The sequence below is a fragment of the Ciconia boyciana genome, chromosome 8, assembly GCF_034638445.1.
Source record: "Ciconia boyciana chromosome 8, ASM3463844v1, whole genome shotgun sequence".
Lineage (NCBI taxonomy): Eukaryota > Metazoa > Chordata > Aves > Ciconiiformes > Ciconiidae > Ciconia > Ciconia boyciana.
In genome coordinates, this window is record NC_132941.1 from 55,706,980 (window position 1) to 55,726,498 (window position 19,519).

At 48.0% G+C, this 19,519-nt stretch overlaps 2 protein-coding genes and 1 long non-coding RNA gene across 6 annotated transcripts in view; 2 read left to right on the top strand and 1 right to left on the bottom strand.

Annotated features, from left to right (window-relative positions):
- Positions 1 to 273: 273 nt before the first annotated feature.
- Positions 274 to 719, bottom strand: BBIP1 (BBSome interacting protein 1). Its single transcript, XM_072869899.1, has 2 exons — positions 633 to 719; positions 274 to 553 (listed from the first exon to the last, which is right to left on the bottom strand). Exons 1-2 carry the CDS (start codon positions 676 to 678, stop codon positions 381 to 383), a joined length of 219 nt encoding a protein of 72 aa, XP_072726000.1. The 5' UTR covers positions 679 to 719; the 3' UTR covers positions 274 to 380.
- Positions 720 to 883: 164 nt separating this feature from the next.
- LOC140656052 (uncharacterized) lies at positions 884 to 8,508 on the top strand. Of its 3 annotated transcripts, XR_012043955.1 has the most exons (4): positions 884 to 2,157; positions 4,122 to 4,273; positions 6,668 to 6,767; positions 6,892 to 8,508. It is a non-coding gene; the product is annotated as an uncharacterized lncRNA (long non-coding RNA). The 3 variants fall into 3 exon arrangements; XR_012043954.1 differs by having other exon boundaries at positions 6,596 to 8,508; XR_012043953.1 differs by having other exon boundaries at positions 6,668 to 8,508.
- Positions 8,509 to 13,556: 5,048 nt separating this feature from the next.
- The window catches only part of SHOC2 (SHOC2 leucine rich repeat scaffold protein), a 73,020-nt gene continuing 67,057 nt past the window's right edge, over positions 13,557 to 19,519 (top strand). Inside the window, exon 1 of one of the 2 annotated variants that reach the window (XM_072870560.1) lies at positions 13,557 to 13,669. The gene's annotated coding sequence lies outside the window, so the exon portion shown is untranslated. Of the gene's footprint in view, positions 13,751 to 19,519 lie in introns of both variants that reach the window. The other variant, XM_072870559.1, reaches the window with a different exon arrangement.

Below are 19,519 nucleotides of genomic sequence, written 5' to 3' on the forward strand. Positions count from 1 at the left end.
CTGGGGTTCGGAAGCGCTGGGAAGAGCCGTTACGGGGCCGGGATCAGGCCGTGCTCCGGAGCCCCGCGCCATGAACCGGTCTGTGACCCGCCTCCGCCCCCGGTCCGGCCGGGCCTGGCCCGAGAGCAGCGCCTACCGGCGTTCGGCTGCCTGGCGGACCCGCACGCCTGAAGACGGACGTAAAACGTCCCCTCGAAAGCGACAAGTGGAACTTTCGCAGGAAAACGCCAGAAAAGGCGCCGGCGCCTCCCCCTCCCCGTCCAGCACACCTCCTGCGTTCTCGGCCAGCCTTTAATCCGCAAGCTCCGTTACAAAGCGGGTACCTCCGAGTGGCGGGGGCGGCCACCGCAGGGCACGCTGCCCGCCGCCCCTCCTCGGGGCTAGGCCCGGGCCGGCGGTGCCCCCGGGGCCGGCGGTGCCCCCTCGGGCGGCCGCGCCGCCTCCAGCGCCGCCCGCTGCAGCTTCTCCAGCTTCTCCAGCGACACCGACTTGAGGGGCAGCACCTTGGGCTTGCACAGCACCATGGCGGCCGTGTCCTCCACCGACAGCTGCCCTGCAGGGGGAGAGAAGCGCCGTGCATGAGCGCCGGGGCCGGGCCGGGCCAGCTGCCGGGGCGCGCCCGCCGCCGGTACCTTGCTTGGGCAGCACCTCGCGGAACGCGGCCTTCCCCTCCGGCATGGCGGCTCCCGCACGGCGGCGCGCAGGCGCGGTGCCCTGGCACCGCCCTCACGGGCATGCGCGGTGCTGCGGGGGAAGGCGCGCCCTCCGCGAAGAAAACTACAGTTCCTTGCCTGCACTGCGCGGCGCCCCGCCCCACACCCGGCGTTGCGGCCGTCCCCTGTACCTCGGTGCATGCTGGGAATTGTAGTCCTTGGGGGGGAAGGCGGCGGCCGCCCGCCGCCGCGGGAACTGTAGTCCTTTGCGTGGCGCGGAGCACGCCGGGAACTGTAGTTGCTGTGCTGGGGCGGCCCCACGGCTGCGCCCCGGGCGGGGCGGGAGCGGCTCCCCGCCAGCCGCCGCGGGGACGGGCGGGGCGGCGTCCTGCGTGGGCAGCGGGCAGCAGGACGCGGAGCTCGGCTGCCCCGCGGCCGGAGGCTCGGTGGGGTGGCCGCGGCCGGGCTCGCTCCGGTGGGAGCGCACAGAACCTAGCCGGGCTGGGCCCGGGCCCCCGCGGCTGCTCCCAGCCTCCCGCCGCGCCGGGGGCTCTTCGGTGGGGCGGCGCCGTTAAACCTGCGCCGGCCTGCCCGGCCCCGCGGCGTGCCGCTGCCTGCGCTCCCCTCCCGCGCTGCCTGCCCTCCGCTCCCGCCCCGGCGCCCGGGCTCTCCGCGCCTCCGCCGCCCCGCCGGGCCTGCGCTCCTCCTCGCCGCGAAACTCGGGCTTTGGGGGTTTTTGTTTGTTTTATTTTTTGTTTTATAAATAACCCCCCCAGCAGACAGCGTCCAACGGACGGGCCTGGCCAGGGCCTACGCGTTCCGATTTTCATTTTCGGGCAGCGCCTCGGGATTCGCGATGTGAATCATGCTGCTGTTTAACATGTAAACAGTAGTAAAAGCCGGCGTCTTTCTAAACTCTGAGGGCTTAAACGTCGCCAAACCTGATCAGCCAGTGCACCTGAGACCCCCCCAAGAGGTTCGGTCATTCCCTGCCCGTGGCAGCTTCCCTCAGAAATCCCCCGCCGCGAAGCCGTGGCGTGACGCGGAGCTGTGGCGTGACGCGGAGCCAGTGGCGAAGGGTTCACCTGGCTGTCGCGGTGCCTGTGAGATGCCCCAGCACCGCCCCGATCCCAGGATGCGTTGTAATTTTAGATTTTGCTAATGAGCTTGCCCGTGCGCCCTGCCCACGTTGTCTGCCTTGGCCTTTCCTTGGGGACTGACAGTCGAGGCTCATAATCCTGCTAACCTAGCCTCAGCAGCCCGTGACAATTCCTTTAATTGTTCTGAGATCGAGAGCTTGCTTCTTATGACCGTGCAGGAACTGGCCGTGGATGAGTAAAATGAGGGAGAAAATGTTTTTTGCAAATCTTTCTTTCCCATTCTGCCTTGATGCTGCTGGCCGCGTGCTTCCCTCCGCTAGCTCAGGCACCGCACTGTGGACCTGTCACCTATGGGATCCGAGGCTTAGGTTTGCTGGGAGACCTGTGATAAAACTTAACTTCCAGTAAGTGGCACCCCTCTGATAGTTATTTAAAGCCTCTGTCTGCATTGTTCCAGAACTATTTCCTTTTTCCTCTAAGGCAACCTACAGTAGGAAACCGACGGTCCCTCAGGTAGCCCGCTTCCACCTCACTTGAAGTCTCGCCTGCTCATGAGGTTGGAGGCCAGCAGAGGACCTGCAGAGGGTGAGAGCGGGTCTCCCGCTTCCTGCCTTTTGTGGAGTCGGCCAAAGATAACACTTCTGGTTTGGTCTGGGGCAGCGCAGAAGTGGGCCCGTGTCTGTTGTGATTCACGTATTCCACTTTCAGGTCAGAAGGTTGGCATTGATGAGGCTATAAAATGGACGTGCTTGCTTGGGACATCCTTCTCTACCCTTTGAAGGGGACAGACACGTTCCCACTGATTTCAACAGGAAAAGCTGCCTCTTTGTCTGGTGTGCTAGTCTGTGTGCCGATTAGTATTTTGTACTGATTGGAGGAGAAAAGGATTAGGGACTGATTTATGAAGACTGTGGATGTTTGTAGACCAGGGCATTTTAAACAGTACGTGCAATTTGCAGGTCAGTAATTTGGTAGTTGTTTGTTTGTTTGTTTGTTTGTTTAAAAAAACCAAACAAACTGATCCAGTTAGCACCTTAGCTATGGCTAAAACTGAATGTAAAAGACAGTTACAGCTGAAAATCTTGTGCTGTGAAACCAACAGTTATTCCTGTGGTAATGAATATGGCCTGCAGAGCAACAGAAGATGAACTGAAAGCAAGACATTGAAATCAAATTGCAGGCTAGGTTTTTTGACAGTGTCCTCCACAGTGCCGATGACCACCCGGAGTCCAGCATTGTGTGAGGATTGGCATTTATAGCAACCAGAGCCCATCTCAGTCATGTAGGGAATCACTTTCTAAACACAGTTTTCCTGACAACGGGGTTTGTTTGCTTGGTGATAAGAAACAATGGTCAACTCAGTTTGTTACTTGAGCATTTTAGTGATTGAGAAGTGGAATCTGGCATCGTGTGCTAAATCCATTTTCTTAGCTCGTCAAATGCCAACTTGGCAGCCTATCTAGAAAGCTGATAGCACTGGGACAGGCGTGATTGCGGGGATTGTTTTCAACAGTCTCTAGTAAGTCTGCTTTTAAGACACCTCTTTCCGTTGGGAAAAAACACAGTTACCGCCTTCAGGACTGGAAGGACTGGATGAGAGAGAGAAGAGAGGCATGGGCATTGTCTGCAGCTTAATATCATACTTTTCAAAGTGCCTTAAAAACAGGAATGGGTTCAGCTTTGAGTAAGGCTGGTATTTATTTACTAGAGTGATGTTAGCCATAGTTGAGAGGAGGGGAAAGTGTGGCACAGAGGACCTAACTCCCCTTGTTTTGTTGGAAGAGGAACAACAAGAGAAGATGTGACTTTTCCGATTACAGATGAGGGACCCAATCTTTTCTTCTGCTAAAGAAAGCATAGTTATACCCCATTTTTTTGCCATTTTCTGCCTCTGGGGTCGACATGTGCTCTAACATATTCTCATTTCTCTCATGGGCCTTTCCGGTTGCCAGAAATAGCTAAAAAGCTGAAATACTTTGCCAAACCCCTTTGATTTGGGAAAAGCACCATGCACTTGCAGCAGGACCATGCTGAGTCAGTGTGTTGTCTTGGTGCTATCCCATGTGGCTGGAGAACTCAGAACAAGGCTATCCTCATGCACAGTGTAATGATGCCCAGGTCTTGACTTGTGCCCCCGTGGCATGCAGCTTCCTGAAGTCTTGAGACTCGACCTTCGGATGAAACCCAATGTTATTTGACAAAGCGTGAGAGTGGTATCCACAGAGAGGACAGTGCGCTCTAGGTTGCATATCCTTATTTTCCTGATGTCACAAACAAGTTATTCTTGTACACTGCAGAAAGCCTCACAACCACAAAACCAGCAATAATTTTATAAATGATAAGCTTGTTTTCCTCCTCCTCTTCCCAGATACTCTGAGTGCAGCAGACAGCAGAGATGTGCATTGCTGGAATCCAGAGAGTTTCGTAACATGGTAGCTGCTTGCTGAAAGCCCTGCAGATATGAAACGACACTTATTTTAAGTCTTGAGAAACTTCTAAGTAGAAGAAAAAAGCATTTAGGTAAAGCAATGTTGCCAGTCCCATTTGTTTATGAGGCTTGTTTTTTGTCCTTATACATTTTAAATGCTTTTTATTTTCATTCTGCTTTTTGAGCCTTTCAAGTTCATGTTTTCCATTTTTTCCATACAAGAAAGTCTGGAATCAAGTCCTTACATTAAAAACAAAATTCTGGTTGAGAGTTCCATATAATCATGGCGCTCCAGACATGGGGTGTTTAAAAGTAAAGCTACTTTCATGAGAATTACCCATCTTGAAGGTGATTTTCTGTTCTGAGTTTAAGTAAATACTTCGTTGACAGTTTAAGAAGCTTTTAACAACACCTGATCTGTGTTTGCTTTCCAGGCAGATCTCTCTCTCTTTTCTTCTTTTCTAAAAATCTAGAGCTTGTTTCACCTCTGTATGTGCTGATAAGGTCAGAGATGTAGTGTACCAGCATGACTGTGACGTGTGTTGAATAATGCAGACCAACGCTTTCAAAAATACATGTGCAGATTTCATGCAATTGTCCCCTTAAGCTGCGGAGTGGTACCATGGAATACAGAACCCACCTTCTTCAGAGACAGGAGGAGGAAGGTGGTTTGGGTTTACTGGGTGGGGTAAGGCGGGGAACAGAAAGCCTCGTGTGACTCCCCGAGGGAATCACAAATGCCTTCAGAGCCTGAAGCTTGATATCTTGATGTTTAACCCAGTCCTTGTTTTTGGAAGTTGACAGATGAATGATTTCTTTTAGTTGAGCTTTCTGAATATACTTATTTTAAATCTGTCGTTGTTTGATGCAGTGGTATCCTCAAGCTGTACGCACAAGGCGAGGAGATGTCCTTATTCAGTGTGAAGATTTGTCTTTCACTGCTACATACATAAAAGTGCCTGGAAATGTATTTTCCAAGGGACACAGAAAGAGCTTTTTGATGGGCTGCTCTTCCTGCTCTATCTCTAGCAGTAATGTCCGGTAAATGCAGAGACCTGACTGCCTGTTTTATTGCTACGTGTAAGTCCCATTCTGGGCTCAGATGCTCTCAGCTGGCATTTCTAGGAGGTTACTGCTCTACTTGTGTGGTTTGAATCGCTTAAGTCTTTGGCCTTGTGCCTTAAAGTGCCAGCAGAGGCATGCTGTAATTGCCCATAAATGCACCGTCTGTCATATTATTGTTTAATTATTCCAGCTTCTCACCGCCATGCACTGCTCAGTGTCTCTCTTGCTATCTTTATTTAATTGAGTGGAAAAAATCAGAGACTTGTGCTTCACTTATGTCACTTTGTATTTACCCAGCATCGCTGGATCCTACTATGAAGTCCCAGCTTTTGTATGCAGAAGTCAGTCTTCTATACAGAAAAAATAATGTCAATATCTAAAGCATATGTTAGAAAGAGAATCAGTATTTTAACACATGGTAAAGTCAGGCCATAAATCTCTTAACACAGTCAAATGATTGTATTATTACCCCTTGAAACACGCTCCTCCCCCTGAGAAACAAGAGGGGGAAAGAAAACTCTTGAATAACCAAGCCCTTGTCCTCACAATGCAGGACTGTTCCTAGCCCGTCGCTCTGTCTGTGTCGCTTCTTTCTTTTCTGTCTACTAACTCTCTCTTTTCTTGTGTGTCAAATGCCTGCCTCTTCAAGACCCGTCTGTCCCTAGCCCACCCCTGTTCATCTGTTTCAGAGTATTACCGGGATCTCCTGAGATCAGCTTGTGATGACCAGTTCCACTACCTACTTGTTACCATTTCAAACATCTCTACGCTTTCTCCCAGCCTTGCAACCAACCCCTTATTAATGTGTGTTGAAAAAAAATCATCTTTCAGAGCTCTCTCCAATGCTCTCCTTGTCCGTATGGCCTATAAAAAAACTTGGCAGCACACTGACTGCTTTTCTTTCCTCATGCTCCTTGTGTCTGTGACAAATGCATGTCATTTTTCTGGTCTTACATTTAGCTTTCAGTCTCTGACTCAGAACACACTTTTTGTACAGCACCCCACACACAAGATCAAGGCTCCTGTGCACTACCACAATAATAATAAATATTAGGGTTGCTTGCACTCACTCTGCTCTAGTTTTCATGGCTCTGGGCAGAAGGAGTTTTGTGAGCATTCTGAAGGAGTTTGGAAGATCAATCTGCACCTGAATGATCTAGTTTTCATTTTTTTTTCAGAAATCCTCAACTGAAATTTTCCTTTACAGGTGTAATCCCTATAAAGCCTGGCTCCCTGACCGAGCCAGCATCATTGTTGGGGTTGTTGTTTTCACTTCCCATAACTGAACTGTAAGATTACGCATTTCATACTATTTTCTGATTTATTTTTCATCCATCTCTTTCGTGCAGGAAAGAGCAATTTATATAATGATTTCACTGTGGAATTGACTTCAGGTTTTACTGCTATTTGTCACCATTCAGGAAATCCATCCCTGGCTCCAGGAGAACACTCAATCCCTGCTGACAGTCTGGAAGAGGGAGAGAAAATAGATAGCAGAGCTGCAGCTATTAAGACCAACAGGCAAATATTTTATTCCACCTCAATTTTCCCTTCCTAAGTTACTTTTAAAGAATTTTTTTCTCTTTGAGGGAATGTGAATGAGAGTTGTTTGCTTGTTTGTTTTCCTGGGGACTCTCCTGTTCAGCTGCTCTTCATCATCTTCCACATTTCAGACAGTGGAGCTTGCAGCAGTGACAAGATATAATCCCGAGTAAAACTGCTTCTGCCTGTGGCCTTGGTTAACCTGCTGGCAATGATACTTGCCTGGGCATGGGGCAGCTGGCTTTTTTACACGGCTCAGCATGGATGTGCTGCCGCTCCCAGTCACTTTTAGGATACAGTTGAGTTGTTTACAGTAATCTTAAAAAACTTGTAATAAAATTGTTCTGCCTTCCTGGAGCCACCACTCCCAGAGACCTTTCCCCTTTCTTGGCTACTATGGGAGCCTCTTTCCTTTGGCTTCACACCTTTATCAGCTAAAAGTGATAACAGCGCAGAACTGGTGGTCTTCAGGCTCTCTCTTTGAAGGACAGGCTACGCTGCTACCCTGTTGTGGCTGTTGAGGACTGGAAGATCACAGAGGACAACGGGGAAGTGGAAGCCTGCTCCCTCTTTTATGCAGAACGGAGGCGGGATATGGCCTTTTATGAAGTTCAGCAGAGAAAAACTTGGGCTGCTTTCACACTCGCGCTCCTACATACTGTGCCATACCAGTCAGCCTTCTACTAATCTTCACAGACCTTTGAAGGCATGAAATGACATGCAAGCCATCTAAGCCACACCATACCAGCTTATTGGTGCCAGCCAGTTTTAGAAGGCTGACACAAGAGCCAAGTGAAACAGGTACAGGGGTAGGAGATGTCTTGTACCACCTGCAGGCATGCAGATCTACGTGGCATCGGAGTCCAACAGCAATGCGCGGCATGTAAAAAGCTGGTGAACCCACGGCCACTTAGGCTTGAATGCACTTTCCTGGGGAGGAAGTGGCTTTTCCCTTGGAAAGCTCAACTCCCCAGGGTCTGCATGAGGTCAATGGAAAAAGTGATTTCTTCAGAATATGATTCAAGTGCCTAAGCACAGGCTTATCTTATTGACTACAGAGGAAGCTTAACCTCTGTAGATTTAAACTAGCTTTTGTGAATACCCATTCCCTCTTGCACCTTAATTTGGGGAATTATGTTAGTCCTGGACATGGTTAGTCCTCAGTAGGCACACTGCCTACTGAAATTCAGGTGCTGCAGACCCAAGCTAAGAGAAGCTTGCCCATCAGAGCACAGAATGTCCTGTTGGATTCTGCTTTGTCCTTTCGAGTTACCCTGGGATGTCAGAAATGGATCTCCAAGTACCAGAAGAATGAAATGAAGTCAAGAAAGGTTGGTTTCTCTAGGGATGGCCTGACTGGAGCTGGAATAATCAGCATCTGTTTCAGTTTAACTGACTTTTTCATTCCAGCCTTTCTCCCCTTTCAAAGTACAGACAACCGAAGCCTTTAATTTGCCCTGTCTTTCACTGTAGAGAAAAGTAGGAGTTTCTAACAGCAGATACTATCCTGTCTAGAATATCTACACTAAAAAAATACAGTTTATTGTCTGTTGTGAATGAAAAAGCTCTTGTTTGTTTCTGTTGTTTGTAGTGTTGACTTTGAAAGATAAATTGTTTGAACTGGTTGACTCTCCGTTTGCATAACTGAAGATTAGCTTGCTTGATAGCCTGCTGGATTTGCAGTTTTCCCTCGTACTAAATAAACTGATGAACTGCTGGCCCTGGGGCAGTTAGGACACAGTGCATACTTGAAAAAGTTTGTGTGCATACAAGTAAATAAGAGAAAATAATTTCATGCATGGCATTCTGGATGTGCTGTTTCAGCGTTGATATGTCCCGTCTTTCCACCTGGAAGAGCTCCTGTAAGACCTAGGAAGTCTGTTCAAAAAATTGCTAACAGCCTGACAGACCTAGATAGGTGGCTAATGAGTTGAAAGTTGAAGCTGGCAGGACCAGAATTGTTTTTTACATGATAGTTTTACAACCCTACGTCACGCTACTTGGTTTTGAGAACATAGGTACCTTAATCAAACTCTGTCCTTTTAGAATCACAGAATCATAGAATGCTTTGGACTGGAAGGGACCTTTACAGGTCATCCAGTCCACCCCCCCTGAAAGAGCAGGGACATTAACTAGATCAGGTTGCTCTGAGCCCCATTCAGCCTGACCTTGAATGTTGCCAGGGATGGGGCCTCTACCACCTCTCTGGGTAATCTGTTCCAGTGCCTCACCACCCTCATTGTAAAAAAGTTTTTTCTTAAATCCAGCCTAAATCTGCCCTCCCTTAGTTTAAAACCATTGCTCCTTGTCCTGTCACAACAGGCCTTGCTAAAAAGTCTGTCCCAGTCTTTCCTATAGGCCCCCTTTAAGTACTGGAAGGCTGCTATAAGGTCTCCCCGCAGCCTTCTCTTCTCAAGGGCTGAACAACCCCAACTCTCAGCCTGTCCTCGTAGGAGAGGTGCTCCAGCCCTGGGATCATTTTTGTGGCCCTCCTCTGGACTTGCTCCAACAGCTCCATGCTCCAATTTCTTGTCACTCAAGTAAGCAGACCTGACTCTGAACACATAAAAGGAACAGACAGTAAAAATAGCAACATCTTACTGTACTGTAATCCTTCAACAGAGAACCACATTTTGAGGTTCCCCTTCTTTGTATCCTTCTTTGTATTGCAACAGCATCTCGCACCAGGCAGAAGCTTTCGCCCTGGTGGGGCAGTCTCTGTTTTCAATGTGACAGATCTTGTCAGCCACTCCGTTGCAGTATTAGCTTCTAGACATTGACAAGGGCTCTGAATGTCTATGTGCACCCTTCAGGTACAGTTTCTGTGCCTAGCACCCTTCCTCTCTCCCTGAGTTGTGCCAGCTCTTCCAGCCTTCCCAGTTTTTGTAGCCCCATGATAAAGGCAGCAGAGTCAAGATTACATTCAAGGGGAAGATAGAAAAGCAGTGACGAAGGCATACACCGTTTTCGTGATCAGTATGATGCTCACAAAATTAAATGGGCTTTGTCATGCCATCAGCCTGCTTCTCTCCCCCAGAACAACTGAACACATTGCAACCCTTGGCTGAAGCCAAACTTCTGTAAATTGATGATTCAAAAGAAGGGAAAGGAATAGGACAGGGCAGGAAGGTCTGGGTAGATTGAGGTGAGATGAGAGGAAGATAAAAGCTAGGACTGGGAATTTGGAGGTTTGAGATGTGGTAGGGGGAGACTGAGATTCACAAAGAAAGTGAAACTGGGAATTAGAGGAATTTTGTGCTGAGACTGGCTGGCAAGGAACTGGCAGCACGGGAGGGACAGAAGACACAGCAGAATTCAGTTTGCTAGTACAAGGAGATGAGAAGGAAGAGACGGGGATGTCAGGGGGATAGGCAGTGAGATGAAGAACCAGACAAGAGACTGAACTAGGGCCTGGCATGGGGAACCAAAGTTGGAGGCCCTGGTGGAGGTTAAGAAAGGAGAGACAGGCTGGGGAAGGAACAGGTGATCGACGTCTGAAAGTGGAGGAGGTCAGGCACAGGCATCCCCACGCAGGGCAGAGCAGAGGACCACGCGGGTGGAAAGGGGTGCAATGGGCTGTGCTCGCTGGGACATGCTGACTTCCAGAGCTAGAAGTGGAACAGAGCTTCCCTGAGGGTGGCCTTCACGTTGCCTCAGCCGGCAAAGAATTTGCCTCTTGTGCTGTCTGCCCCGGTCCGCAGTGCAGAAACTACTAGAACTGAGTGTCCTTGGATGAGGTGGTGGCAGCTGCCTGCTGGGGGAGGAGAGCGGGCTTTCTTGTAGCTAGATTACAAAAATTTTGCAGTTGGGAGGAGGTAGTGAAAAGGCCACATGTCCAAGAGAGAAAGGGTCAATTCATTAGTCTGACAGCCACTAAATTAAGAAAAGGCAAGTGGGGCTTTTATATCTGAGGTATCTGAATTCAGTCAAAGAAGATTCTGAAGTTGGTGGATTGATCTAGTGGTCAGCTTAAGCAAGCTTAACTAATTAATTGCTTTATTTTAGTTCATTGTGTAAGAGCTAGCTCCTCATTAATCACATTGCTTTGTAGAAACATGCTTGAAACAACTGTGTAAATACTAAATAGCCTTAGGAATGGTCTTATGAATCCACTGAATAATCCAAATTCCAACACTTATCCCCCTCCACTGCTGGTGCAGTTGGAGGATAGCAGTCTGCTGTTGCTATCTGTTTCTCTTTGAGTAAAAGGGGCAGAGGTCTCTGTTGGGCATATAAAGGTACTAGCACGGCTCATGACCCATGGAGGTGCTGTGATGGTGCGTGATGCTGCACCCACAGTTTTCAGGAACACAGAAAATGTTACAGGTATTAAAGGAACATTATGAAGGTTGCAAAGCCAAGCGTTTAGAAGTTAGGCAATGTCCAAATGAAATTGCCAGTGAAACCTTAGTTCAGAAGATGTACACATGTAGGTTATGAAATACTCGTTAATTATATTTCCCTTGCTGCTCACTTCAGTGTGAATGGCAGTAATTCAAGATCCTTGCACAGTTCTATGGGTTTTCTGGGGCAACAGAGACTGAGGAACCTCTTACTGTCTGTGGATCTGTCTTAAGGAGAGGTACTCAGTTGCAACACCACAAGGTTCAAAATACAGGCTTGTCAGTGTAGTCTCCTGATGCTGAGGCCCTTAACTAATACTTCTAAGGCTTGTGACTCTTATACTCACCTTCTATATTGGACCAGGTCTGTGTTGATGAAGATTTGGGGACAAACAGGGCTGATGAAGGCTGGGAGTAGGCTGGAGCTGAGCTCTCCAGCATCCAGTAGGAGGGTATAAAATTAACTACTCCATTTGTGCAGATTAAGAACAAATCTTGCGTGTATGAATTCTGCCTTTGAAAAAATGTCTGTTAGTTCTGATTGTTGGCACAAGTATTACTGTAGTATTGGTCTAATCTCCTAGAACATATTTAAGGAATTGCAGCAGAAGGGTGGGGTTATCAGTGTAAATTTCTTGGCTGATTCATCATCTAGTGACAATTGTCCTGGTATACTTTATATCAGCTTTTCAGTTTTATGTTTTGTCATGAAAAGAGCAAACCAGTTTTTTTTGAGTATAAAGTAGCATTTTTTTTAGATTTCAAATCATATTTTTGAAAGCAAAGCAAGTAGAAATGGAAGTAAAATCTCTAACAGAACCAGAGTACACGTAGCGTGTATCCTTTGTACATACCTCTTCAATGCTAAAGCAATTGAGCAGCAGCACTTTGCACACAAAGAGCCTGAGAAATGTAAAGGTACAGTACACAGTCAAGAAAATATTCAGATCCTCCCTATGTGTGGTGGATATTTCACCTGGTTTCTGCCCTGTGATCCATTATGCCAAAAAGCCAATTCTGCTTTTAAAGCTGTCGAGCATTTATTAGTAAAAAAGTGTGTAACCACATTGAACTGTCTGCTTTGCCAAAGAATCACACAAAGGAAACTGGCAGAACCCAGATAATCGAATATGAATAGCCTTGTTTCACTGAAACTAGCCTCCATGGTTGCCAAAAGTTTTAAAAATATGATGGAAATAGCAGATACTTAGATCTGACTACCTGATGTAGGAAACGGCTCCCAAATTTACTCGTGGTTTTGATTCTGCTGAGGTGGCTGCTGTTCCTTTCGAACATGAGCCAGTGGGACCAGTCCAGATCAGCAAGTACTGAGATCAAATAGTAGACTCCCACTAGCTTTGAGGTGTTTTAGAAATTAGAAAGTTGAGCTACTACTGCAGTGCAGAATCCATCTAGGCTTGAAAGGGGAACTGATTGCAACCGGCTGAGAATTTAGCATTAAAAAGAAGGTAAATCTCTCTCAGCAAAATACCAAAAGATCTGTTATAACAAGGTGTCAGAGAACTTGCTTTTAAATCTCATCCGAAATCAAATGATGGCTGATCGCAGATGCTCTGTTGAGTGTATTTGTCTACGCAGAGGTATGGTTGCCACCTTCTGAATGGCTACTGCCATTCCTTGCAGCTCCCAGCGTATTCCTTGCAAGGGCAGCTCGGTCATGCTTAGCTTGTCCTATCTATCTGCTACAGAAAGAATAGTCAGCACATCGGTGCGAGGTTATAGGAGGTGCCAACTGGGGATGGTCCCAATTTTGTAGAAAAAGGAAAGATGGAAACGTCGCAGTCCCCTGGTCCATCTCTTTCCTAATGTCTCAGCAGCTAAAGGTGACGGGCAGCGAGAGTGGGGTAGCTGTGCCATGCACGTACAGCACCAAGAGCTGCTTCGTACGGACTCATCGTATTAGAATTTCTGATCCCGTCTGTCCTGGGGGGAAAACTCTCCAGTTAAACAGTGGGACTGGTGGGAAAATAGTTCCTATTTCTTGTGATACTCTGATGAGCTGCAGTCAGTAACCGACGGAGCTATGGGCTGTCCTCCTCCCTCTCGACAGAAGTTCCTCCCCCGTGTCGCAGCGGTGACACGACGGAAGGTTTCACGGGGACGTGCGGCCACGGGGGCTGCGGTGTGAGGCGGCGATCAGGCTGTGATCAGGTGGGCGCTGAGGGGCGGCGGCGGGGCGGCCCGGGCCGCGGCCAGGCCCCGCGGGGCTTACGGGACCCCGCGGCAAGCGGCAGGGACAGGGGGGAGCCCTGCCTGAGCTCCCGTTACTGAGCTCCCCGCTCCCGCTCCCGCCGCGGGAGGCCGGCGCGCAGCCCGCGCAGCCCGCACAGCCCCCCCCGCCCCGCCCCGCCCCGCCCCGCCGCCTCCCCGTCGCCAGGGGCAACCGGGCCACTTCCGCCCGCTGCCAAGATGGCGGCGGCGCCGTAACCTGGAAGCGGTCGGTCGCCCCGCGCCTCGGCGGGCCCGCCCCCGTGGTGCCGCGGGAGGTCTGTGGGCGGGGAGTCCCGTGACGGCTCGGTGCGCAGAGACGGTGGCCGGCAGGGGCGGGCGGGCAGGGGGGGTGCCGAGCGCGCCTCGGGAGGATGGCGGAGCCGCACGGTACGGGGCTGGCCGGGCTCGGGGCCGCGGCGGGCCGGGGGGCGGCGGCGGCGGGACTCGCCGCCGCCGGGGGCGTCGGGGCGCGCCGAGGCGGCGGCTGACAGCGGGCGGGGTGGGCCTGGCGGCGGCCGGGGGCGGCAGCGGCGGCGGGGGAGGCGGGAGGCCGCGGGCACAAAGGCGGGGAGGGCCTGGGCGGCAGGTAACCGCGCGGGGGGCGCGCCCCGTGCCGGCCCAGCGCGGGGGGTCGGCGGCGGGCGGCGGCGGGGCAGCCCTCCCGGGCTCCGCGCACCGGCACCCGGCGAGAGTGAGTGAGTGAGTGTGTGCGTGCGTGCGTGCCCCGGCGGGGTGCAGCCCCGCCCGGCGGCCGCGGGGCCCGGGGCAGGTGGGGCGGGCCGGGGGCCGCCCGCTGCGTGCGGCAGGGAGGGGGCGGCCGATCGCCCCGCTGGGCTCGGCGGCAGGGCTGCCCCGTTCCTCCGCGCTGCCGGGCGATGGCACCGACCAGCCGCCGCCACCACCACAACAACAACAAAAAAAAGGAAAGAAAGGAGGAAGCTCCGTTTTACAGCCTCACCTCTCCTCCTCCCCTCCAGCTCCCGGTACCGAGAGCTGGCGAAGAGAAATTTAAGAGACTTCGCGTGTGTGTAGTGGCACTGACGCTCAGGGTAATGATTACCGGCGTTCAGGGTAATGATTACATCTCCTCCTGTGTGTGCGAGTGCTGTCCCCCACCCTCTCGTATAGGCGTGAGGCTCTTTTCCTGTTTCACCCGATGTATTTATTGTGGCAGTTCTGATGGAGCCGGAGAGCCAGAATCTCCTTTCAAAAGTCGTCGAGCCAGGTGATTTTCCCGGTATTTAAAACAGAGAGGTGTCGCAGAGGAAGCGGTGTGACAGCTTCCCGCGTGTGTTTGTGGCTATAGAAGGTGTTTTCACCGAGTTGCACGTATCTTTCTCTAGGAAAACAGTTAAAAAGCTGTAGTAACCTTAGGTAAGGTGAACGGCTGTCTGTGTTGACTAAAATTGCAACTGGGCGTGAGCTATACAGAAATTAATCAGAATTGAAGTTGATGAAACTGTGTTGCTGCTTGACTTTACTGGCTTATTTAGGAGCGGGTATGGAGATGGAATAAAAAGTCGCAATGTGTGAGAAAACAATTACAAAGTACTGAAATAGTACTAGTAATTTTTAACTCGCGTATTTGAGATGGGACTATGGAAGCCTATGTTTTACCCAGTTCTGCACATGTGCAGATGCTTTCGAGGCAGAATATCCGTGATCAAGGAGTTGTAATTGTGTGTATTGTCATCGCTGCAATACTTGGTCTGGATTTTTTTGGACTATCAAAATAGAAATTAAGATGGTTTTAGTAATTACCTTCACGGTCTTGATTTTCTCCTGTTTCTTGTTTGCATGTTTGACTTTCTACTTATTGTTTCTTCTTTTCACCTTCTAAACTGTGCGTTTTTTTTTAATCACTAGTCATTATTGGATGCTTCTATTTATAAAATCGAGGGCTTAACGTAGGTGGTGGTCAAATTAAGTCACACTTATTTACAGCCATATTTCAGGCATATGTTGTATGGTGATCTTGATATAATCCTAGCCTGGTTTTGGGAAAGATTTGCTGTATCCTATGAATTTATTATTACACTGTTGTGCATACATTTTAATTTTAGTAACACTCTTATCCTCTTAATTCCTGTTGAATGATTTGGGTTTGACTATTTTGGTTTTCTGTGTAATTATTCTTTGCTCTGGATGAGTAAAATGGGAGATTATTTTAGTAATCTGAAGCCGGATTCCTTTTAATTTAGGCTAATGTTTGTCAGCCATCAGGATTTCTGTACGTGTGGCAAGGCAAAACATGTACATCAGGCAACACTAATTTTATATATAATCTTGTAATACAGAAAGATGATTCCAGACAAAGCTCTCCTTGTGTCCATAGCCTGCCTTTGAGGAATACCGAGGACTCCTCAAAGAGGATGCTGTCTTCCTCCACATCCCTCTGTTCTGCTCTTTCTAGAAACGTTAAACAATCCCCAACATTTTTTCTTAGGGGTGATGGCAAGCGTAGGGTCGATAAACAGTGCTGCTTGTGAATAGCTGCTCTTCCCGGTCTAGTTTTTCCTTTCCAGTGTGACATATCTGTAAGGCAGGAGGTGCTGGGAGGGGCGTTCCTTTGTTATGTTGACACTTAAATCGCACTGACGGGTGTATTCTCCTCCAGGAATTTTGTGTGATTGAAGGGATTCCTTCAGACGATGAATATTTTCTCCAGCTGTCTTCCTGCACTCTTAGCCTATGTACAGAAATTAATTACTCGGAAGATTGCTGTGCGTGTGCCTTTTAGGAAACCCTTGGATTGATTGTTACTTGGCTGTGGCTTTCTAGAAAAGAATGTTTCTGCTGAAGCCGTGTGTGTGTGGCAGTCCTGGCTTGTCACCGTGCGAGCCGGCTGCTGCCGACTCGTATACAGCACCCGTGAAATAGGTGGATGTATGTGCCTGCATGTGTGCATGCTGCTCATGCATGTTAATTGAATTAAGGCTGGAAAAGTATCTTCTGTTTGTTACGAATGAGGAGGATCACATTTTGTGATCTCCTCTTGGCAAGCCTGAGGAAGCCCTGCGAATAGCCGAGCTCTCTTTCGGGAAGGTTTAGTATGATGATAAGGAAATAAAGCTGCATTAAGGGATCTCAGATGTTTCCCAAATACTGTCGTGGAGAATCTGGGTGGGTGCTAAAAAGGAGCCGTTTCTCTCTAGCAGCAGGTTCTCCTTCGTGTCTGAAGAAAGGTGAAAACTTGTGTGCATGGAGGGAGGGGAAGGCAGCGCTCTCCCCTTCCCCTCGCCCGCTGCAGCCCCCGGGATGGCTCGCCCCCGACGCCCACCTCGCCCCTGCCCTCCTCACCAGTGGGTTTCGGCTGGCTCCGTGCTTTGCCTGGGTGCAGGGTAGCTGCTGGCCCGCAGCTGGTAACGTGGACCTGTGTCCAGCCCACCGCACCCTCTCGCTTAGCTTGGCTAGCACCATTTCCCACCCAAAATGCTTCGAGGCTCATTGCTTTTTATTTTATTTTTTCATGCGGCAGCTTTGTGGATGCTCTTTTAATGGAAGGGAGGCTTGCTTTCCTCTCTGTCATTGTAATACCTCATATTTATTTTTACTGCATGCGACTGCATCTCGGAGGAGGTATTTCTGTCTCCCTTTTCTGGTGGGTTTGTGTGTGTGTGTGTGAGAGAGAGGGCTGGGGAGACACAGTAGTGAAGATTAAACAGCCAGTTGTAACTAGATTGCACAGATAAAAAGAACCCTTGTTTACATTGAAATTGTAACGGCTGACATGGTCTAGTCTGTTTGATACAGTAGTTTTGCTATGTTACAAAACGTACCGGGATAAAATGTAACAAGTTGTATAATAAGCAGGTAATGTTTGCGGTATTAGCCATTGACCTTAATTTGCTTGTTTTTTGCTGCATTGCTTGGCTTGACTGTGTTGTGAAATACACATAACGTACTATTAAATCTGGGCATTCTCTGACACCAAATTTGGTTCAATAAAGGCATTTTCAGTATAGCAAAACAATGGTCTCTGAGTAAAAAGGGAATTTTAATTACTAAGAATTTTTCCATCATTAACCTCTTTTTTCCGTCATTAACCTCTAGGTAATGGATATGCTTTGTACAGAAATTATGCAGTGTTTATATTTTCTTTTAAAAAAGTAATTTTGTAAAATGTAGTTAATATTAGACTGTTCTAAGATCGTTGTAGTTTAAGAAGTACTTTATCTGTGTTGCTCTACAAGAGAAATACATACGAGAACAGAGCCTGTCATATAATTGTAGACATGCTGATTAGCGTGAGAATATGTTAAGAGGCTGTGAATTGTTGTAGATAAATACTAGGATGTATGGTCAAAGAACTTCTTAAAACAATCTGGCATGCCTATATACTTGGTTCTTTTAGGGTTATTTTCCTGTTAAGGTGGACATGTAAAAAAAAAAAAAACCAAAACCCACAACAAAACCAAACTTGAACATATTTGTTTGCTTCTTGGTTTCTGTACAAAAGTGTAGTCTGTATTCTCAGAGTGGATGTACATTAGATCTTAATTTGCATGCCTGCCTCCCTTTTTGTTATAAAAAGTGCTGGAGAGTATTTTTTGCCACAGGAAAGTATGTAGCTAGTTTTTTATGTATTTTTTTTTAGCATAGTTGAAAGTTTGCTACTTGCCTGTTAGTGGTGTTGGGGTTTTGCACAGGGGAGCAGCCCTGGGGCGGCAAGCTGTTCCCCAGCCCAGTTGTCCATCTTGAGAAACATGCGACTGGTACTCGCAGTAATTTAGTTGTAGCTTGCTCTTACCTTTTCCATGCTAATCCTCTACATGCTTTTGTGTCTTAAAATGCTTCATATTCTACGTATGAGCAAGATGCATGGAGTGATCCAGCAGACAGCATTTCCATGGAGCCCTGTTGATCCCATAGATATTGTATCCGGTTCAGTGGACCTGCCTACCCTGTGGTCGGAGGCTTTTTGTTATGCATGCATCCTAATTGTTCTTTCTGTTGGCATTGTACATAGACTGAAGGGGCTGTGCACCAATGCAAATAGCCTTTCTAATACCTTACGCATTTGCATTATAATGGCTGCATAAATATTGCAGCACATCTCAGTTCACTCTCTCGCTGCTTTGACTGCTAGGCTTTAAAATAGGTTCTTTCTGTAGCACAGATCTTGTTCGTGGTTGGTTTTGCTTTGGAGAGAGGTTCTGAAGCGCATCTTTATTAAATAGTGAAGCCTGTTTGCGATGAGGTGCAATTTTAACTTATCCATGTTCTAGTCTCCCATTCCTTTCAGCCCACAGGTTGACACAGGCACTTGCAGGAAAAAAAATTAAAGCTTGAGCCGTTTTTCACCAACTATTTCTGAACTCACTATATTTGGGGTTGCAAAACATGTTTGCCTGAGGCTTGGGTTTGCATTTATTTCCAGAAATCCTATAGATGTCTGTGGGAATATTTTAGGCATAAGGAATGTGAAATATTGTGCCACAATTGTTTCGGTGCTGAAACGTTTGGTGACTTATGACTAACTTTACCGGAAGCACGCCGAATTTCCTTTGAAGGTGTCGATACAGTGATGTGACTGAAAGCAGACACTTTTTGGGAACTGGTGGCAGATTGCCATCACCTATCTGTCAAAAGTTTGCTTTACGAAGTTGTTAAACGGAACCGTGAGTAGTATCACGTACTTGACTCTTAGCGATTAGTAGATGCATAGAGACTTTTAAAAATCATCATAGAATGCCATCTTTTAAAGGTTTTAATTAATTTCTTGTAGCTACAGCCTTGTTATTAATGTATTGTGTCAAATTTTGAGAAGGGTAAGATATTGAACTATTATTTATATTTTTTGGCTAATCAGTTGTAATCCTAGGGTTTGCTCTGTCTGTAAGAGCAACAGAGCTCTTGTTGTCTCTGGTTTAGTTTGAAAACTGCAGAAAAAAAGGTATGTTTAAATCAAATGCTCTTTTTTATTTTTTATATATATCTGATGTTAGTAGCTTGTCACTCTTTCATTTGTTTGCACATATTAAAGCGGTAGTAGTTGTTCAGGTAAAGGATATGATGAATGACCCTGTTGTTGGAACTAAAGTTATGAAAACAGTTTTCTGAAACAGTAAGTGATAGTATTGCCAGGAACCGTAAATTTACTTAGAACTTATCTATGATTCACTTATATATGAAGTATTCTGCATAGTGCTGCAA